This window comes from Molothrus aeneus, chromosome 23 (genome assembly GCF_037042795.1).
Source record: "Molothrus aeneus isolate 106 chromosome 23, BPBGC_Maene_1.0, whole genome shotgun sequence".
Taxonomy (NCBI): Eukaryota; Metazoa; Chordata; class Aves; order Passeriformes; family Icteridae; genus Molothrus; species Molothrus aeneus.
The window spans coordinates 6178290-6200466 of NC_089668.1; the positions used below are offsets into that span (position 1 = coordinate 6178290).

General features: G+C 50.9%; 1 protein-coding gene across 6 annotated transcripts in view; it reads left to right on the forward strand.

Moving 5' to 3' along the window:
- The window catches only part of PUM1 (pumilio RNA binding family member 1), a 96297-nt gene extending 74120 nt beyond the window's left edge, over positions 1 to 22177 (forward strand). For 3 of the 6 annotated variants that reach the window (XM_066565027.1, XM_066565028.1, XM_066565029.1), the window contains exons 15-22: positions 4255 to 4522; positions 7159 to 7288; positions 8146 to 8280; positions 9603 to 9740; positions 11447 to 11572; positions 12603 to 12724; positions 15135 to 15327; positions 20326 to 22177. In XM_066565027.1, the coding sequence (XP_066421124.1) occupies positions 4255 to 4522; positions 7159 to 7288; positions 8146 to 8280; positions 9603 to 9740; positions 11447 to 11572; positions 12603 to 12724; positions 15135 to 15327; positions 20326 to 20457 (1244 nt within the window). In that variant the 3' untranslated portion in view covers positions 20458 to 22177. The remainder of the gene's footprint in view (positions 1 to 4254; positions 4523 to 7158; positions 7289 to 8145; positions 8281 to 9602; positions 9741 to 11446; positions 11573 to 12602; positions 12725 to 15134; positions 15328 to 20325) is intronic. The other 3 variants (XM_066565030.1, XM_066565031.1, XM_066565032.1) reach the window with 1 other exon arrangement.

Here is a 22177-nt window from a genome sequence, read left to right on the forward strand (position 1 = left end):
CAGTGTGGGGCTTCCCATCTTCCCAAAATATTCCTGTCCTTGTGACCTTGTCCCCTCCATGGCTGGTTCCATGCTGGGTGATGCTGTAGGTCAGGTGTCACCTGGGATAGCTCTGATTTGGGGGATTTCACCTTGAAATCCATGAAAAGTCTTTTTTTTTTTTCAAGTTTCTCTTTCATTGGTGATGGAGGGTATTGGGAAGGGGAGGTCTGACTTCCTTTGTTATAAAATCAGTTCTGATGGAGAGGAGAAGGCTCCAGGGAGAGCTCAGAGCCGCTGCAGGGCCTGAAGGGGCTCCAGGAGAGCTGCAGAGGGACTGGGGCCAAGGATGGAGGGACAGGAGGCAGGGAATGGCTGCCAGTGGCAGAGGGCAGGGCTGGATGGGATCTTGGGAATTGGGAATTGTTCCCTGGCAGGGTGGGCAGGGGCTGGGCTGGAATTGCCAGAGCAGCTGGGGCTGCCCCTGGAGCCCTGAAATCCTGGATCCCTTCCTGTGGGACAACAGAGAAATCAGGGAATGGTTTGGGATGGGAGGGACCTGAAATCCCCTCCAGTGCCACCCCTGCCATGGCAGGGCCACCTCCCACTGTGCCAGGTGCTGCCAGCCCCAATGTCCAGCCTGGCCTTGGGCACTGCCAGGGCTCCAGGGGCAGCCACAGCTGCTCTGGGCACCCTGGCAGAGCCCAAACCTCTCGAACCAGGCCTTGCCAGGCTACAAACCCCTGTGGCAAATGGCACTGGGGGCACCTGGAACCATGCAGGAAATCATTCTTTCCTTTCCTTTCTCCATTTGCTGCAATGGTTTTTGCTGCTGGTTTCCATCCTGGATTGAGGAATGGGAATGCCAGAGTGGTTTGGGTGGGAAGGGATCTTCAATGCCAGCTCATTGCAGCCCAGGGCCACCTCCCACTGTGCCAGGTGCTGCCAGCCCCAATGCCCAGCCTGGCCTTGGGCACTGCCAGGGCTCCAGGGGCAGCCCTAGCTGCTCTGGCAATTCCAGCCCAGCCCCTGCCCACCCTGCCAGGGAACAATTCCCAATTGCCAAGATCCCATCCAGCCCTGCCCTCTGCCACTGGCAGCCATTCCCTGCCTCCTGTCCCTCCATCCTTGGCCCCAGTCCCTCTGCAGCTCTCCTGGAGCCCCTTCAGGCCCTGCAAGGGCTCTGAGCTCTCCCTGGAGCCTTCTCCTCTCCAGGGGAGCACCCCCAGCTCTCCCAGCCTGGCTCCAGAGGAAGAAGGAGCAGTTTCTTTGTAGTTTTTGGTAAAGTCTCACTGAAGTCTGGGATCTGACCAAGTCCTGGCACAGAGGAGCTGGAGGCACCCTGAGGTTTCAAGCCTTTGGTGAGGTTCAGAATTGTGATTTAGGAAGCTTGTTCCCCACAGGATCTCTGTGTTCCCAGGGTGATGTTGAGCATCCTGGGGGAACCTGCAGTCAGCATTGCCATCAGGAGAGACAGCCGGGGGGAAAGTGGAGTCACTCTCCATCCCCACGTGATTGGGGCTTTCTCAGAAAGCCTCTGACAGATTTTCTGTACTGATTGTGCTCTTAGCCAAGAGATAACAGCCCAAGTGCCAAACCCTCCCCTTTCCCATCAGGAACCATTTCCACTTCAGTCCCAACTCCTAACTTTGCTCCAGGTGTTGAAATAAAAAGTGGGAATTGTGAGAATTCCAGATGTGTGGGAAGCATTGGTGCCCCATTGCTCAGCTTGTCCCACCCGGGTTTCCTCACCTGGGAAGTGCTTTACTCATCCTGTGGCAATGCTGCTCCTTCCAGGAGACTGGAATATCAGGAATATCAGGAATATCACCTGGTGGCATTTGGGAGTTGTTGCTCAGTGTGGGAGTCGGGGTGCAGGAGGTGCTGGACACTCCATTGCAAGGCAGCACAAGGAGCTCTCAGCTCTCCTTTTCCTTGGGGGAAAAAACAGGAGGAAAAAGAGTCCTCCCCTTCCTTGGGCAGGAAAGTTCTGGCACCAGCTCCAGAGAAACTTGCCCAGCTCAGAGATGTAGAATCACAAAATACCCTGAGCTGGAAGTGAGCCACAGAGGTCATCATTAATAATTAATTGGGCTGTTACAGATACAGAGTTCTCATCCAGTTTCCTGCATGGGTGCTTCCTCCAGGTGTCGATGGCTGACGAGTGCAGCTCCCTCAGCTCTGTTTTTATGGAATATTTTAATTCCAGCCCAGCTGCCAGGAGCAGCCTCTCTGCAGCCAGCCCTGCCAAGCTTTCCTTGGAGCTCTCCCCTGTGGCACAGATTCCTGCAGCTCGTTTCCCTGGGATTCCCCCTGCCTCACCTGGGCCCTGCAGGTCTCTGTGTGATCAGGACCCGTTCCCTGGACTTTGTTCCACCCAGGAAAATCCGTGCAGGTTCCTCCTGCGCCAGCAGAGGGATCCCAAGCCCTGCAGGAAAGGCAGAAACCAAATCCTCTGCCACAGTGCTGAGCCACATCCTGAAAATTGCAGGGAAACAGCACTGGAAGGTTTAAGTTTGTTCCTATCAAAGCTTCTCTTTGTGGGATGAAGCATCACCTGTCCCCATATTCCTGTTTTGGGGTCACACAGCATCTCTTAGTGTGGCTGCAGATATTTCAGCCATTTGTGAAAGCACAGGGATTTAAAACCTTTCTTGGAATTAATTTATTAGTATTTACCTGTGTTTAATAGTGATAGATTTGTGCTTTTATATCCACATTTTTTATACTTTTATATCTATCCCCCAGCACGCTTCTTTTAACTCAGTCCTTGCCAGGGCAGCAGGACAGGTTGGAAAAACCTGAGGGTGGAGGCAAAGGCAGTGGAAACAGCAAAAAAGCTGAAATTTGGGAGTGTTGGGATTGCCACTGCTCTGGTTCAGACATTTTGGATGCAGGAGGAGGAGCAGAAGTTGTTTCACTCTGTCAGAAAGCCACAGTCAGAGATGTGATGTCACTGGATAGAGTCAGAATCACAGAATATCCTGGTTTAGAAGGGATCATCAGAGTTCTTTGCTGGAGTGTGTAGCTGTTCCCAGCCTAACCCAGCAGTGCCACACATGCTTGGACACATCCCCATCTCAATTCCTTGGTGGGCAGCTCAGTCAGGAATCACAAAATGGGATCATGGAGGTTGGAAAAGCCCTTTGGGGTCATTGGGTCCCACCTGTGACTGATCAGCTCAGCCCAGCTGAGTTCCATGCCCAGGAATTCCTTGGACACCTCCAGGGATGGGGAATCCAAACCTCCTTGGGCAGTTCCAAGGCCTGAACATCATAAAACAGGATCATCAAGGTTGAAGAAGCCCTCCAAGGTCTTCAGGTCCAACCTGTGACCAGTCTCCACTGGGGCACTGAGTGCCACATGTTCATTCCTTTGGCATCTCCAGGGAGGGGATTCCAAACCTCCCTGGGCGGTTCCAATACCTGAACACCCTTCCAGTGAGGAAATCCTGCCTAGAAATCCCACCTAGAAATTCTTCTTAGAAATCCTGCCTCAAAATCCTGCTTAGCTGAATGTCAGACCTACCCCCATATTGGAACAGAACTCAGGGATCCAGTGTCACATCTCTGTGTCCCCATGAGGCCCATCCATGTCCTATTCCTTTATCCCCATCCATGCCCTGTTCCCTTGTCCCCATCTGTGCCTTGTCTCCTTCTTCCTTTATCCCCATCCACGTCCTGTTCCTTTATCCCCCATCCATGCCCTGTCCCGTTATCCCATCCATGGCCTTATCCCATCCCTGCCCCGTTCCCTCATCCCACCCGTGCCCTGTTCCTTATCCCATCCCTGCCCCATTCCCTTATCCCATCCATGCCCTTATCCCATCCATTTCCTTATCTCATCCCTGCCCTGTTCCCTTATCCCATCCATTCCCTTATCGCATCCAATCCCTTATCCCATCCCTGCCCCGTTTCGTGATCCCATCCCTGCCCTGTTCCCTTATCCCATATGTGCCCTTATACCCATCCATGGCCTTATCCCATCCCTGCCCCATTCCCTGATCCCATCCCTGCCCTGTTCCCTTATCCCATCCATTCCCTTATTCCATCCCTGCCCCATTCCCTTATCCCATCCATTCCTGATCCCATTCCCTGATCCCATCCCTGCCCCATTCCCTTATCCCATCCCGTTCCCTGATCCCATCCATTCCCTGATCCCATCCCTGCCCCATTCCCTGCCCCATTCCCTGATCCCGTTCCCTGATCCCATCCCTGCCCCGTTCCCTGCCCCATTCCCTGCCCCATTCCCTGATCCCATTCCCTGTTCTTGCAGGGGGGCTGACGAACGGCAGTGGCCGTTACATCTCGGCGGCGCCGGGGGCGGAGGCCAAGTACCGCAGTGCGAGCAGCGCCTCCAGCCTGTTCAGCCCCAGCAGCACGCTGTTCCCGTCCTCGCGCCTGCGCTACGGCATGTCCGACGTGATGCCCTCGGGCCGCAGCCGCCTGCTCGAGGACTTCCGCAACAACCGCTACCCCAACCTGCAGCTGCGCGAGATCGCCGGCCACATCATGGAGTTCTCCCAGGACCAGCACGGATCCAGGTGGGCTGGGCAGCCTGGCCACAGCCGCGCCTTGGGGAGCATCCCTTGGGTTTCGTGGCTGTGTTTCATGGTTGTGTTTCGTGGTTGTGTTTCATGGTTGTATTTCATGGTTGTGTTTCATGGTTGTGTTTCATGGTTGTGTTTCATGGTTGTGTTTCATGGTTGTGTTCTGTTGGTTGTGTTTCGTGGTTGTGTTTCATGGTTGTGTTTCGTGGTTGTGTTCTGTTGGTTGTGTTTTGTGGCTGTGTTTCATGGTTGTGTTTCATGGTTGTGCTTCATGGCTGTGTTTCATGGCTGTGTTTCATGGCTGTGTTTCATGGTTGTGTTTCATGGTTGTGTTCTGTTGGTTGTGTTTTGTGGCTGTGTTTTGTGGCTGTGTTTCATGGTTGTGTTTCATGGTTGTGTTTCATGGTTGTATTTTGTGGCTGTGTTTCACGGTTGTGTTTCGTGGTTATCTTTCATGGTTGTGTTTTGTTGGTTGTGTTTTGTGGCTGTGTTTCATGGTTGTGTTTCGTGGTTATCTTTCATGGTTGTGTTTTGTTGGTTGTGTTTCGTGGTTGCGTTTCATGGTTATGTTTCATGGTTGTGTTTTGTTGGTTGTGTTTCATGGTTGTGTTTCGTGGTTGTGTTTTGTTGGTTGTGTTTTGTGGCTGTGTTTCGTGGTTGTGTTTCGTGGTTGTGTTTTGTTGGTTGTGTTTTGTGGCTGTGTTTCGTGGTTGTGTTTCATGGTTGTGTTTTGTTGGTTGTGTTTCGTGGCTGTGTTTCGTGGCTGTGTTTCGTGGTTGTGTTTTGTTGGTTGTGTTTTGTGGCTGTGTTTCGTGGTTGTGTTTCGTGGTTGTGTTTTGTTGGTTGTGTTTCATGGTTGTGTTTCGTGGTTGTGTTTCGTTGCTTCCATTTCGCAGTTGTGTTTTGTGCTTGTTGTTCTGTTGGTTCCATTTTGCCGGTTGAGTTTTGCAGTTGTGTTTCGTTGGTTCCATTTTGCAGTTGTGTTTTGCATTTGTGTTTTCTGGCTGTTGCTTTGTTGGTTCCATTTCACGGTTGTTGTTTCGTGGTTGCATTTTGTGGTTGTGTTTTCTTGGTTGTGTTTCACAGTTGAGTTTTGCAGTTGTGTTTTGTCGGTTCCATTTCACGGTCGTTCTTTTGCGGTTGTTGTTTTGTGGTTGTGTTTCACAGTTGAGTTTTGCAGTTGTGTTTTGTTGGTTCCATTTCACGGTCGTTCTTTTGCGGTTGTTGTTTTGTGGTTGTGTTTCACAGTTGAGTTTTGCAGTTGTGTTTTGTTGGTTTCATTTCACAGTTGTTGTTTTGCGGTTGTTGTTTTGCGGTTGTGTTTTTTTTGGTTTTGTTTTGCAGTTGTGTTTTGTTGGTTGTGTTTTGTGCTTGTTGTTTCGTTGGTTCCATTTTGCAGTTGTTATTTTGCTAGTTCCATTTTGCTGGTTGTGTTTTGTTGGTTCCATTTTGCAGTTGTGTTTTGTGGTTGTGTTTTGTTGGTTGCATTTCACAGTTGAGTTTCACAGTTGAGTTTTGCAGTTGAGTTTTGTCTCACTTCCCCAAGCTGAGGCACACCAGGGAATAAGCAGGAACAGCCAAGCCAGTGTCACGCTCAGGATCCCCAAGGATTGTCCAGTTCAGGGACATTGGCATCTCCAGGGATGGGGACTCCAAACCTCCCTGGGCGGTTCCAATGCCTGAACACCCTTCCAGTGAGGAAATCCTGCCTAGAAATCCCACCTTGAAATTCTTCTTAGAAATCCCACCTCAAAATCCTGTCCAATTCCTGGCCCTGCCCAGACACCCCAAGGATCCCAGCCTGTGCATGCCTGGGGGTGTTGTCCAGGGTTGGAGACAGGTGCTGGTAGCAGGAATTCCTCCTTGAATTTAGCCAGGAGAAAAGGAGACTCAGGGCTGCCCTCATCGCTCTCTGCAGCTCCTGAAAGGTGCCTGTGCTCAGCTGGGGCTGGGCTCTTTCTCCAGGAACTGACAGAACCAGAGCACACAGCCTCGAGCTGCCCCAAGGGAAATACAGGTTGGATATCAGGAAAAGGATTTTACAGAAAGGGTGATAAAGTTCTGGAATGTTCTGCCCGGGGAGGTGGTGGAGTCCCCATCCCTGGGGGTGTTCAACAAAGCCTGGATGTGGCACTGGGTGCCAGGGTTGAGTTGAGGGGTTGGGGCTGGGTTGGACTCAGTGGTCTTGAAGGTCTCTTCCAACCCAGTAATTCTGTGAAAAGGAGCTTCCTTGCTTTGTGGTTTGCTCACTCATCCTGCTGGCACAGCTAAATCCATTTTAAAAGCCAGCTGGACACGAGGCCATCCTCCATGACTCCATTGAGATCTCCTTTGCCTGGAATGAAGATTCCAACATGTGGTCATGGACCTCATGGCTGTGACCACCCCGAGCTGTCAGATGGCTGGATAAAATACCTGTGTTTGCAAGAGCTTTGCAAGTTGTTGATGACTAAAATGTCTTAAATTTGAATATTTAACTTGTGATAGGAAGCTTAGGTTAATGACAGTGCTTAATCTTCACGGTGTAATGGGATTTTTCATGGTCCTTTCTGGAACACACGGGTGAGGCTTTGGGAAGGGGTTGAATGAACAGATGTGCCTGTGGCATCACTCCAAGGCCTCCTTTTCAGATTTATTCAGCTGAAACTGGAGCGTGCCACCCCAGCAGAGCGTCAGCTGGTGTTCAACGAGATCCTGCAGGCAGCCTATCAGCTCATGGTGGATGTGTTTGGGAATTATGTCATTCAGAAGTTCTTTGAGGTGAGTCTGCCCTCCCCTGCAGCTCTTCCTGGGGCTCCTGCTGTGCTGAGGTGTTGGATGAGCCTGGCAAACCCTGCCTTGAGGCTAAACCCCTTCATCACTGGCACCATCTCCTCCCCACAAGCTGTTGGATCTTCACTGCTGGGGTGACTGAGGGGTGGGACTCAGATTACTCTGGAAAGTGACACTTTGAGAAGCAAAATGTGTCCCAATAAAGAGCAGCGTTCAGGAGATGCAAATTTCCAGTGGAAGGTGGATGGGGGTTGGAATGAGCTGAGCCTTAAGGTCCCTTCCAGCCCAAACCTCCCTGGCATTCTGTGAGTGCAGATCCAGCACAGCTTGTCCAGGGTGCTGCCCTGAGCTGTCACTGCTCCTGGACTTGGGAACAAGGGACAAACTCCTCCAGTAAGAGCAGCAGCTGGAAAGGTGTTGTGTCCCTGGACACTGCTCTGGTCCTTCACCAGGCGTTCTGGTGCTTCTGCCCAGTTATTGAGAGTCAGAATCACAGAACCTCCTGAGCTGGAAGGCACCACAAGGATCAAATCCAACTCCTGGCCCTGCCCAGACACCCCAACAATGCCACTGGGCATGCCTGAGACATTGTCCCAGCACTTCTGGAGCTCTGGCAGCCCTGGGGCTGTGACCTGTCCAGGGTTGGTTGGTCACCCTGGTGGCCCCAGCCCCTTTGGGGTGGGCAGGCAGGCACAGAACACGTCTGGCCGTGCCAGTTCACCCCTTTCCCGTGGGACTGATCTTTGATCCTTCTCAGTGGGCAGCTCCTGCCTCCAGGGTGGGAGGGCAGTGCCAGTGGCCAGGGCAGGGGTTTGTCCTGGCAGTGACTGTTTCTCCTGTCCCAGTTTGGCAGCCTGGAGCAGAAGCTGGCGCTGGCAGAGCGCATCCGTGGGCACGTGCTGTCCCTGGCCCTGCAGATGTACGGCTGCAGGGTGATCCAGAAGGCCCTGGAGTTCATCCCCCCAGACCAGCAGGTAATTGTAAGTTTCAATTTTAACTTTCTTCTTGATGTTTGATGTTCCTGAGCTGTCCCTCTTGTGCCTGCTGTTCCCTTGGTTTGGTTCCTGGCATGTTTGTGGTGTTCCTTGTGTGTGACAAGTCCGTGCCACCATCCTTGTTGTCATTGTCACCTCTTTGTTCCCCTTCCCTGGCCATGGGGCTGCTTCTCTGTTAATTCCCTGGAAGCAGATCATGTGTGTAGGGAAAACTGAAAATGAGGGTGAATTTTTAAAAGAGATTTTTAAATCCCTTGAAGGAAGAGTTTTGCCTTTAATATTCACTGAGTTCTTGCTATGTGGGTCAGCATCCTGCGCTCCTGCAGGGAGATGGATGAGGAGCTCCTCGTCCTGGCTTTGGAGAGATGTGGCTGATAGCCCCACTCAGAGCTCATTAATAAAGCACTTCCTCAAGGGCTTTAGGAACAATGAATTGAGATGAAAAATACGCTGGGCAGAAAGGGTTGGGAATGGTTGTAACAGGAATCTCAATGTAGGTTATGAAATTTAAAATATGAAAGAGGCTTTAGGGGTGGTCCTTCCCTTTAGGCTGAGCCTGAGCCAAGTGTGTCAGCAGGGCTGTGCCCAGGCTCCAGCACTGCTGCTCCAAGGATTTTCTGGCTCCTCCAGAGTGGCATTTTTCAGTACTCAGTCCTCCCCAAATTCCTGGGTTTGGTTCAGTTACAAAACTGAATTCACCCAGATCTTGTCAAAGCATTAAAATGCCCCAAAGTGTCATTTCTGTTTGTGAGTGAAGCTTCCACCCTGCACATGGGATACAAAGTCATGTCTAAACTTCATCAATTCTTTAATTATCACCTGTGTAAAATCCCAGCAAGTTCTGAGCCCAGAGCTGACCCTGTTTTAGTGACAGGTAACTCTGATAACCCAGAGTTTGTGAACTTTGTGCATTTTAAGATTTCCTTCTCTTGAGGGGAGCAGAGAGGACAATGGAGGATGCACAGGAAAGCTCTGGCTCAGTCAGGATTTCTTTAATTTGGATGCTTGGAAGAGGATGCTCATCAGGAAGGAGGGCTTCATCTTCCCAGAGTCCCATCCATGGATGGGCTGGGTTGGAATGGAGCTCCAGGCTCTGTTCCAGGGCCCCTCCCAGCAGGCCAGGCTGCTAACAGGGTGTCAGAGCAGGGGAGAACCCTGCTGGTTTCTGTGTCCAGCCAAGCCTCACCTCCTGGCCATGGGAGCACCCCTCACTCCTGTGCCATTCCTGCCCAGGCCAGCAGTGCCAGCTGTGCCCTCTGAGCTGGGGATGCTGGTGGTGCTTTCTCTTTGTGCTGTGTCCTCTGTAGAACGAGATGGTTCGGGAGCTGGACGGGCACGTGCTCAAGTGCGTCAAGGACCAGAACGGGAACCACGTGGTGCAGAAGTGCATCGAGTGTGTGCAGCCCCAGTCCCTGCAGTTCATCATTGATGCCTTCAAGGGACAGGTGAGGCCCTGCCCAGCTCCTGCTGCCAGCTTGGAACAGCCTCAGAGTGGCTGGGACTTCACCTCCTGGGAATTCTCAGTTTCAGCAGCTGTTGCTTGCAGGGTTGATTCAGCCACCTGAGAGTCCAGAAACTCCTTGGTCACATCTGTGTTATCATTTCTGGGCAGAGCTGTCAGAGTAAAACCTCCTTGCACAAGTCTGTTCTCCTGGAATATTGAGTGTTTTTGAGTGATGAGGGAAAACAGGGCTCTCCCTAATCCATCTTCCAGTGAAGGTGGTGAGCAGAGTTTTGTGCTGCTGAGGTACCTTAGCCATGTCTGAACTCCATTAATCCCGTAATTATCACCTCACTTGTGTAAAACCCCAGCAAGTTCTGAGCCCAGAGCTGATCCCCTTTTAGTGGCAGGTGACCCTGATAACCCAAAGAATTGGTGAACTTGGTGCATTTCAGATTCGTTTCTCTTTGAAGGGAGCAGAGAGGAAAATGGGGGATGCACAGGAGAGCAAAGTGTCATTCTGCTCCCTGTCTGTGCAGGTGACTTAGAGGAAGGCTGAATGCTGATTCCCAGGGGCCTCAGAGCAAGGAAGAAGCGAGAGTTTCATCTAGAAATGGACAATTGTCCTTGACACTCTCTTCCTTTTTGCTTTTTTATTGGCGTCCTCTCCTGAATTGATCATTGGGTATCAGTTGTGGCTGGCTTTACTCTGCCTGCCTCAGGTCCCGGTACAAAAGTGCTGCTTATGGGGTGTTCCCAGCCTCAATTTAATTGGCTTTGCAGGGGCACTTTGAAGTTTTGAGGACTTGCCCCAGGGATGTGAGAGCAGCCAGGAGCTGCTAGGAGCTGGGGAAAGTGGGGATTTGGTTGGCTGGGTCAAAACAAGCAGGATTGTGCCTGGAAACTTGCTCCTGATTAGAATTTAGGCTTGGATTTTCCACTGGGAGTTTGGGAAAGCAGAAACAGCTCTGTGAGCTCAGCTGATGGCGCTGACATTTCCTTGACCAGTTGTCACAGTTTTATCTGAACCTTCACACAGCAGATTAAACTTAGCACCTCCAGATGATTTTCCTGCAGTTAATTGCACTCCAGGCCCTGTTTCCCTGCAGGGTTTACTCACCAGTTATTAAAAATGTGTGGCTGTTGATTTAAACTTCAGTGCTTGGATTTGCTGCTGTTGTTAAATCAAAGCAACCAAATGGGACTTTGTGCTTCAGACAGAAAACGGAGCAGCAATAACAGAATGTGTCATGTTCTCACCCACAGATCTGCTAATCCATTAGAAATGAGAAAGATTCTTTGTTGTCACTTCTCCTAAGCACTGTTAAGGCTTTTAAACAAATCCAAACAGTTGAGGAAAATCCTTTGCTGGGCATTTTTAACTTTTCTGGTTCATAGCATTTCTTAAATAGCTTAAAATTTGTGCTGGCAAACAATGTGCTGGAATTATTTGGAAAGAATAACCAAGCTTCCAGCAATGCTTGGTTGTTCCAGGTTGTTTTTTTTTTTATGAATCAAGAAGTTTCACCATTTACTTTTTATAGTTGGGAAAGCTGAGCCTTCCCCAGGTAGGGATGGGATGTGCCTGGGATCCCGGTGGGTGTTTCCCAGCTGGTGCTGCCTGGAGCTGGCATTCCCTGCAGGAATCCTGGCAGGTTTCTGGGATTCCCAAGGACTAATGGCACGCTGCTGCCTGTCCTTTGTCCCCAGGTGTTTGCTCTGTCCACGCACCCCTACGGCTGCCGGGTGATCCAGCGGATCCTGGAGCACTGTCTGCCCGAGCAGACCCTGCCCATCCTGGAGGAGCTCCACCAGCACACGGAGCAGCTGGTGCAGGTCAGTGGGTCCCCAGGTCACTGCTGAGTGCTGGGACAGCTCCTGCAGAGAGATTCCCGCCTGGAGAAGGGATGGGAGTGAGCACAGCAGGCAGGAATTTCATCAGCACCGCCTGCTTTGGCCACGGGCGCAGGGCCAGGGGCGGCCAGGGGTGTTGGCTCCTCCCTGCCTGAGGAGGCTCCATGTCCTGGGGCTCCTCTCCAGTGCAGGGAAGAGCCAGGAGCTCTTCCAGGAGCTCCAGTGCAGGAGGGGTGCCAGGAGCTGATCACTCCAAGGAAAAGGAGTGAATCAGCTCCTGGCATCCCTCCTGGCTTTAAGAATTCAAAGTCACTGGAATTCTTAAAAAGAGTTGGTTCTGTGCTCACCCCCTCCTGGCTGCCTTCCCTCCTCCCTGCAGTCCCTGGGAGAACATGGTGTGCCAGGGTTTTACGTGGATTCTGCTCTTGGGGCCTGTGGAGAAAGCAGCAAACCCAGTTCTGATCCAGTTCCCAAATTGCCACTGACATCCCAAGGCACAAACTGGTGAAATATGAGCTGGTCCAGGGCCCAAGTCCTGTGTGCTCAGCACTGGGAAGAGGGAAGAGGCTGGGCATGGACATCAGGCCATACCTGTGGTACCCTGAACTGGAAAATAAATATCCTGTGGTCTGAAAATTCCCAAATTCAGAGCAGTGTCCCATAGCCAGACCCATGGCACACCCCTCCAGGACATGGGATTTGGTAGGTTTGAACCTGGAGAGAGGGGAAAAAACCTGGGAATAAGCAGAATATGGACATTCCCTGTGTAAGGACATCATTTTGAGTTCTATAAATTAAGAAAATTTCTACAAAAACGCATCATTTTACCACCTGGTACCACCCTAGAATGCACATTTTGCAGAGAAAGTATTGATCTGATTTGTACAGTAAATATTATAATTAATCTTTAGTTGAACTTCTAACTCGGAATGCACTTAGGGAATCAGTTTTCTGGGAATGCTTCTAGTCCCTTACCCACCTGTTGTGCCCATCTCTGCTGCCTCCCACCCAGGATCAGTATGGGAATTACGTTATCCAGCACGTCCTGGAGCACGGCCGGCCTGAGGACAAGAGCAAGATTGTAGCAGAAATCAGAGGCAACGTGCTTGTGTTGAGTCAACATAAATTTGCCAGGTAGTAATTCCTTCCTTAAATTCTCCCTCTGGCAGCATGGACACATGGAAGGGCTGCAGAAGATGTAGGGGTGGGTGTAGGGGAGGTGAAAGTGACTTTTGCTTCATAAAAAATGTTATTTATAATAGTTATAAACTGAGGTGTGTCAGCCAGTCTGTCACGGAGGAGGATGGAGATGTGGAAGGGTAGCTGTAAACCAAGCTCCTGAATTTCACCAGGAATTCTTGTGTGTTTTGCTTTATCTGATTTATTTTCATGGGGTTTAAGTTGTCACTACCCCTTGGATTTTAAGAACATTCACTGCCCGGGGATGCTGTGTCCAGCCATGGGGAGATTTGGGAAATCAGTGCAGCACAATCCATCCCGCTTTTCCCAGAGGAATTTCCACTCACTGAGTCATTCCCAGCTTTTTGCTGTGTCCCTTTGGAGTCACACCCAGGGAGGGACCCCTCCAAGGGGAGCTGCAGCATTCCCAGATGCTTCAGAGCCACACGTGGGTGAGGCAGGATCCAGGTATTTGTGATGTCAGGACAAAGCACTGCTTCCCACATGTGTGAATCCCTGCTGGATGAGCTTCCAGCCCTCAGAACATGAAGGCTGAGCTCTTCAAAGGCTCAGAATTCCCCCTTCCTCTGATGAGAGTACCCATGGACACAAGGGAAGTGGAACATTAATGAGAATTAGGAGAGCGTGGTCTTCACGTTGTTATTTCAGGTTCTTCCTCCCTGCTTTGCCTGGTTCTTTTTTCCCAAACTTCTTTCCAGCTCCATTAATTAGTGGAGGGTCCCCTGAGCTGAGCAGACCCTCTGGGTGATGCTGTGAGTCAGGCAGGGGTGTGGGATGAGCCCAGCACAGCTCGTGGTCCCCTTTCATGTACCCTACTTCTGCCTCTCCAGAGAGCTCAGGCTGCTCATTAATATATTCAGGAATTCTGGAAATCCTCTGCTTGGCTGAGATTTTTCATTCCTGAACCAGCATTTCTCTGTTGTTCTAACCTTGGATGTCCATTCCCACCACGTTCCAGTGGGGAGAAAATCAAAACAACAACTTGGCTTCTCTAGTGAGAGTGGACACTGACCTCATAGAGCATCACTGGACACTGGCCTGAACTGGTCCAGTTCCCAAATTCCCACTCAGATCCCAAAGCACAAATTGGGGTGAAATACGAGCTGGTCCAGATCCCAAATTCCCACTGAGATCCCAAATCTTGTTTGACATTGCTGAGCTCTGCCAGCACAAATCCCCTGCCCTTGTAGCAGCACATGAGATCCTCTTAGGGCTGGGTGAAAAGGTTCGAGGAGACATCCTGTGCTCAGTTCCCTGCTCCATTCCCAGTTCCCTGCTCTGTTCCCAGTTCCCTATTCCCAGTTCCCTGCTCCATTCCTAGTTCCTGTTCCCATTCCCACTTCCCTACTCCATTCCCACTTCTGTGCTCCATTCCCACTTCCCTGCCGAGTTCCCTGCCCCATTCCTAGTTCCCATTTCCCCATTCCCCATTCTCCATTCCCATCCCCATTCCCATCCCCATTCCCCATTCCCCATTCCCATCCCCATTCCCCATTCCCCATTCCCATCCCCATTCCCATCCCCATTCCCCATTCCCCATTCCCATCCCCATTCCCCATTCCCCATTCCCATCCCCATTCCCATCCCCATTCCCATCCCCATTCCTCATTCCCATCCCCATTCCCATTCTCCCTTTCCATCACCATCCCCACTCCCATCCCCATCCCATCCCATCCCCTATTCCTGTTCCCATTCCCAGTTCCCATTCCCATCCCCATTTCCCATTCCCCATTCCTATCCCCACTCCCATTCCCCATCCCCGTTCCCATTCCCCATCCCCATTCCCATCCCCATTCCCCATTCCCATTCCCCATCCCCACTCCCATTCCCCGTTCCTGTTCCCATTCCCCATCCCCATTCCCATCCCCACTCCCATTTCCTATTCCCATCCCCATTCCCATCCCCACTCCCATTTCCCATCCCCATTCCCTGTTCCCATTCCCATTCCCATTCCCCGTTCCCATTCCCATCCCCATTCCCTGTTCCCATTCCCATTCCCATCCCTGTTCCCATCCCCATCCCCATTCCTAGTTCCCATTTTCCCATCCCCATTTCCCATCCCCACTCCCATTCCCATTCCCGTTCCCATTCCCCATCCTCATTCCCCATCCCCATTCCCATTCCCCATTCCTGTTCCCATCCCCATTCCCATTCCCATCCCCATTTTCCATCCCCATTCCCATCCCCATTTCCCATTCCCATCCCCACTCCCATTCCCCATTCCCCATCCCCACTCCCATTCCCCATTCCCCATTCCCATTCCCCATTCCCATCCCCATCCCCGTTCCCATCCCCATTTCCCCGTTCCTGTTCCCGCCGCGCTGACGCTGCCGTGTCCCCTCAGCAATGTGGTGGAGAAGTGTGTGACGCACGCGTCGCGCACGGAGCGGGCCATGCTCATCGACGAGGTGTGCACCATGAACGACGGCCCCCACAGTGCCTTATACACCATGATGAAGGATCAGTACGCCAACTACGTGGTGCAGAAGATGATCGACGTGGCAGAGCCGGCCCAGAGGAAGATTGTCATGCACAAGGTGGGCACTGGGCCTGGGGAGGGACAGCCTGGCACTGCTGGGCCCTGAGGGAAGTGAAGGCAGAGGGGTTGGAGTGTTTCAGTGACTGGGAGGTGGAAATTATGGAAGGGTTTGGGCTGGAAGGGACCTTAAAACTCATCTTGTTCCACCCCAGGGACACTTCCACTGTGCCAGGTGCTGCCAGCCCCAATGTCCAGCCTGGCCTTGGGCACTGCCAGGGCTCCAGGGGCAGCCCCAGCTGCTCTGGGCACCCTGGCAGAGCCCAAACCTCTCCAACCAGGCCTTGCCAGGCTACAAACCCCTGTGGCAAATGGCACTGGGGGCACCTGGAACCATGCAGGAAATCATTCTTTCCTTTCCTTTCTCCATTTGCTGCAATGGTTTTTGGTGCTGCTTTCCATCCTGGATTGAGGAATGGGAATGCCAGAGTGGTTTGGGTGGGAAGGGATCTTCAGTGCCAGCTCATTGCAGCCCAGGGCCACCTCCCACTGTGCCAGGTGCTGCCAGCCCCAATGTCCAGCCTGGCCTTGGGCACTGCCAGGGCTCCAGGGGCAGCCCCAGCTGCTCTGGCAATTCCAGCCCAGCCCCTGCCCACCCTGCCAGGGAACAATTCCCAATTCCCAAGATCCCATCCAGCCCTGCCCTCTGCCACTGGCAGCCATTCCCTGCCTCCTGTCCCTCCATCCTTGGCCCCAGTCCCTCTGCAGCTCTCCTGGAGCCCCTTCAGGCCCTGCAAGGGCTCTGAGCTCTCCCTGGAGCCTTCTCCTCTCCAGGGGAGCACCCCCAGCTCTCCCAGCCTGGCTCCAGAGGGGCTCCAGCCCTGCAGCAGCTCCAGAAACTCCTGGACTCTGTCCAGCAGCTCCAGGTGCTGCTGATGTTGGGGTCCCAGGAACGATTCCATCCTAGTGTCCCATCTGTCCCTGCCCTGTGTCCGAGTGCAGCCATTCCCTGTGTGCTGTCACTCCATTCCCGTGTCACAAATCCCTCTCCAGCTTTCTGGAGGAGTACGGAGCTGCCCTGGGCTGGAGCTGCAGCTGGCAGCAGTGTCCGTGTCCCAGTGACCCAGTTCTGCAGCGAGCAGGCGCCGCGCTCCTGCCAGGGCCTGTGGCTCCCAGGCTGGGGACATCAGAGTGACACCGGGAGCCACCCGGGCCTGGGGCTGTGTCCCCTGCCTGTGTCCCCTGCCTGTGTCCCCCATCTCTGTCCCTCTGTGTCCCTGGGGCTCTGGTGTCCCTCTGGCTCTGTGGTGTCCCTGTGGACTGTGCCCCTTTGCCTGTGTCCCAATGTGTTCCCCTGCCTGTGTCCCTGCAAGTTGTCCCTCTCTGTCCCTGTGGGCTGTGCCCCTGCTGCTTGTGTCCTCCTGCCTCCTCCTCTGTCCCTGATGCTTGTGTCCCTCTGTGTCCCCTGGGCTGTGTCCCTGTGGGTTGTGTCCCTTGGGCTGTGTCCCTGTGGGTTGTGTCCCTTGGGCTCTGTCTCTCTTGCTCTGTCCCTGTGGGCTGTGTCCCCCTGCCTGTGTCCCTTTGTCCCTCAGGCTGTGTCCCATTGTGTCCCTGTGGCCGTGTCCCTGCTGGATCTGTCCCTGTGCCCGTCTGCTGTGGCTGTGTCCCTGTGACTGTCCCTGTGTCCCTCGGGCTGTGTCCCTGCTGGATGTGTCCCTGTGCCCGTGGCTGCCAGCCCCACCTGTCCCTCCATGTCCCTCCATGTCCCTCCATGTCCCTCCAAGGCCACTGGCCTTGCCTGGTGCCACCGTGCTGGTGCCACCTCAGAGCCCACAGCAATTTATCAAATCCTGTTTCTCACTTCTAAATGGATTTTGGTGTGACACTTCCCAGAATCCTGGGATCCCTGAGGCTGGAAAAGCCCCCCAAGGCCACTGAGTGCAGCCTGTGCCCTGTCCCCACCTTGTCCCCAGCAGAGCCCTGAGTGTCACCTCCAGTAATTCCTTGGACACCTCCAGGGTTGGGGACTCCAGACCTCCCTGGGCAGTTCCAATGCCTGAGCACCCTTTCCATGGAGAAGAATCCTCCTGATATCCCAAACTCCCATGGTTTAGCATTACCCTGCAGTGTGTGAGTGCACAGCCATCCCAGGAGCTCAGATTTATCCAGAATGAAGCCATTTGCAATGAAATCTGCCTTGCTGCCATCCCCTGTGCCTGCTGCTCCAGGGGCAGGGAGCCCTGGAACAGGGAATATCTTCATTTTCCTGCTTTTAAAGGTCACATTTGCAGGGCTGCAGAATGGCAGTGGATGGAGAATAACAGGCTTTAGATGGGGGTGGGGCTGAGGGGATTTTAATTTTCCTCAGTGACATTTGTTGGGGTTACTTGATGAAAAAGCCCAGGTACAGCCAGAGAAATGAAATCCTGACTGACCCAGGCATGGAAAAGCTGAGATTTATTTATCTTGAATAATGTCAGGCATTCAAATGCTAATGAAGCTTTTTTTTAAATTATATTTAAGCATCCTTGACTAAACCAGACTGATTTTTCTGGGAAAGCAGTGGGAATTTGTGTGAGGGAGCTGCTTTGACCTCCATATGCACAGAATCAACACAAACAGCTGGAATAATCCTAAGGGAGGTTAAATCTTAGGTTTAGGAGCCACTCAGAGTCATTCTTTTAACCCCAAATCTGTTTTAGTGCACAAGAAATGCTAAAGATAATTAAATAAGGATATCTGGCAAGGGATACACCCAATTTATCTGTGGCAGCAGAAGGGCCCTGGATTTGTTAATCCATAACAGAGAATTGTGTATTAAAAAAAAATACAAATTATTGTTCCTAACATTTCTTACTTTCTTTTTCCCATGGAGCAAAGCCCTTGGATAAAATGCAAATTAGATTATCAGTGGGGCTGTCAAAAATAGCTCAGGGTTGACAGCTAAGTGGGCCTGAGTGAATGTGATTTCAGCTGTGATCCCAGGCTTCAGGAAAGCCTGGAAAAATGGAGCCAAGGGCTGTGGGAATGGCTGCTGGTTGTGGAAAACAGCAGCTTGGGATGGGGCTAAAAATGAGATTTTATTTAAGATTTTATTTTAAAAAATGAAATTGAAAAGTGATTTTAACAGTTGTGTCAGTAAAGGGAGAAAGTGAAAGAGATGAAGCTGGATAGAGAAGGAAAGGTTGGAATTGGAGCTTCTCTGCTCCTGCTGGGCACAGGAGTCATTCCTGCTGGGAATGGGGGCCAGGTTGGATTTGTGCTGTGGGAATGGGGTCCCTGGAGTGCAACAGGAATGTGAGGGACTGGAGGCTGAGCTGCTGAGCCAGGAGCAGTTGGAGATGAGGTCCCTGTTAGGGGCAGTGGTGGATGTGGACAGCCTTGGAGCAGGGAATGCTGCACATCCACTTGGAGAGGAGAAAATGGGGAAATCATGGAATCCTGGAATGGTTTGAGTTAGAGAACCCTTAAATCCCACCCAGTGCCACCCCTGCCATGGCAGGGACACCTCCCACTGTCCCAGGCTGCTCCAGCCTGGCCTTGGGCACTGCCAGGGCTCCAGGGGCAGCCACAGCTGCTCTGGCAATTCCAGCCCAGCCCCTCCCACCCTCACAGCCAGGAATTCCTTCCCCATATCCCGTCTGACCCTTCCCAGGCAGTGGGAATCCATTTAATCCAAAGCCCCAGTGCTTGTCTTGTGCAGAATCCCACTGGGAATTGGGGAACACTGCCTGGATTCCAGAACTGTGTGATGCTGATGCCTTGGGAAGGCTGCCCTAGAGCAGAGGCTGGACAGAGCTAAAGAATAAAGCAGGGATTTCTTAAAAGGATAAATTAAAAGGATAATGGATCCATGGATCCACCTTGGGCAGCACCAGAGCCCAGCCAGGGCTGCACCCAAGATGAACCAGAATGGCCCCAAAATGCACGGCCGGGCACGGGGTCTCTCCCTGGGATCAGTTCTGCTCCATTTGCACCTTGCAGTTCATTGTCCCATTCCAGCTTTAGCCCCTGCAGTCCCACCCTGCTTGTTTTTCTCTCTCCAGCCCACGGAGTTTGTGCTCCTGGGCTGAGGTTTGGATCATTTGTCCTTGGTCCCCAGCTGGAGCAGGAATTGTTTTGTCTCCCTGCTCTGTGCACAGAGCTCAGCATCCCATAATGTGAAGCCCAGACCCACACACTAAAGCAGAATCTGAAAAACAGAAAAGCTGAACCTGAGGCATCAGTGCCAGCCAAGACTTCTGGGGTCTGGGGGCTTGGTTTGACCCTGGGGATGGGCGTGACCCCACTCAGGTTTCATAAATCCTGAGGGGAGCAGGACATGGGGAGAGGCTGGGGCTCTGCTGTTCATGGAATGTTCAGTTGGAGTTTGGAGCTTCACTCCAAGGGCAGGAGCAGGACACAGGGAAGAGCTGGGGCTGTATTTTTCATGGAATTGGAGCTGCAGTCTAGGGGCAGGGCATGGGGAAGAGCGGGGGCTCTGCTGTTCATGGAATGTTCAGTTGGAGTTTGGAGCTTCAGTGTGGGACCAGGACACGGGGAAGGCTTGGAGGAGTGCTGTTCATGGAATGTTAAATTGGAATTTGGAGCTTCTGTGTGGGAGCAGGACACAGGGAAGGGCTGGAGCTGTGCTTTTGTGCTTTTCATGGAATTGGAGCTGCAATCCAGGAGCAGGACACAGGGAAGAGGTTGGAGCTCTGCTTTTCATGGAATGTTGAATTGGAATTTGGAGCTCCACTGTGGGACCAAGACATGGGGAAGAGCGGGGGTTCTGCTTTTCATGGAATGTTCAGTTGGAGTTTGGAGCTTCAGTGTGGGACCAGGACACGGGGAAGGCTTGGAGCAGAGCTGTTCATGGAATTGGAGCTGCAGTCCAGGAGCAGGACACAGAGAAGAGCTGGGGCTGTGCTGTTCATGGAATGTTGAATTGGAATTCGGAGCTTCCATGCGGGAGCAGGACACTGGGAAGGGCTGGAGCTGGGATGGAGAGCAGGGCAAGGGGCCTTTTTAATGCATTATTTCTGTCTTAAATCCCATTTTTTTGGTTGCTTTTGCCCAGATCCGGCCCCACATCGCCACGCTGCGCAAGTACACCTACGGCAAGCACATCCTGGCCAAGCTGGAGAAATACTACATGAAAAATGGGGTGGATTTGGGGCCCATCTGCGGCCCCCCCAATGGCATCATCTGAGCAGGGGCTGCTCCAGAGGCACTCCAGGATCCCAGGAATCCACCAGGAATCCACCCCAGAACCCACCCACACCACCCGCCACGGTTGCTAAAAAAACACAAACAAAACCCACAGGAAAAAAAAGAAAAAAAAAAAACAAGCAAAGAAAAGCAGAAAAAAAAAAACCACAAAAAAAAAAAAAGAGAAGCCTTTGTAAATTTCTTTAATTTTATTATGCATAACATGTACTAATTATTTTTTTTAATTAACTAATTGCCCTGCTGTTTTACTGGTGTATAGAATTCTTGTACATAGGTCTCAGATGTACATGGAAGGCCACATTTTTGTTCACTGTTGTATCTATATTCCAAATGTGGAGACTTTCAGGGTGGTTGGTTCGAAGTCAACAAACAAAACAGGAAAAAAACCCCTGTTTTTAATTCATCCTTTTTTGCAAATACCTTTTTTTGGGGTTTTTTTTTCCTCCTTTTAGCCCAAAAATCAGCAAGAAGTTGGAATTTTAGTTCAGTGACACCACTGGTAGAAATACTAAACAGAGAAAAATTCAACTTGCTAAAGTTTGGTTTTAAACAAAGACACCAAAATTCCGGTTTTGGGACTTTTTAACAGCTTTATTTCTATTTTATTTGTGACTGACATGCTGAAGGAGGGAGCTTAGCTGGCGTTTTGAGAAAACACCTAGAGATGATCTAAAAGTGGAGGATTTGGGGGGTTTTTTATGCCCACTCCTCTGTTCACCTGGAGAGACACAATTTGATTATTTAGCATGAGGAAAAAGAAAAAAATCCAACTCGGCTTTGGTCTTGCTTCTATAAATATATAGTGTATACTTGGTGTAGACTTTACATATATAAAAATTTGTAGTATTTTCTTGTTTTGATGTCTGATCTGTATCTATAATGTACCCTAGTAGTGGAACATACTTCTGACTGTACAATTGTACATTTGTAAACCTCTGTAATGTAAATGTGGAGAAGTTTGAATCGACATAAAACCCGTTTTTTGGTAAGAAAACAGGAAAAAAAAAAGAATTTAGCAAAACCTGTGCATTTCAGTGTATATTCACACCTTTTATGGTCGTAGCATATAGTGTTGTATATTGTAAATTGTAATTTCAACCAGAAGTAAATTTTTTCTTTTGAAGGAAATGTTCTCTTTATACAGCCTAGTTAATGTTTAAAAACAAAAAAGGAAGAAAAATAAACTGCTTGGTTTTATTTGTCACCTAGTTGGACGGTAGAGATCCTTTCTAAATGTTCTACAGACCTGATTCAGTTCCAAATAGTGTTTTTTTGAATCTTACAAAGTAATGTTTTGCTTCTTTTGTGACAGTAAGAAACAAAAAGTGCAAAAGTACAGCCCCCTCCTAGTTTTCCTTACAATCAGAGCCCCTTTTCACCTTGTAAAGTGTGAATCACCTCCCCCTTTTTTGTACAGAAGATGAACTGTATTTTGCATTTTGTCTACTTGTAAGTGAATGTAACATACTGTCAATTTTCCTCGTTTGAATATAGAATTGTAACACTACACGGTGTACATTTACAGAGCCTTGTGTATATTTCCAATGAACTTTTTTGCAAGCACACTTGTAACCATATGTGTATAATTAACAAACCTGTGTATGCTTCTGCCTGGGCGACTATTTTTTGTAACTCTTGTGTAGATTGTCTCTAAACAACGTGTGATCTTTATTTTGAAAAATACAGAACTTTGGAATCTG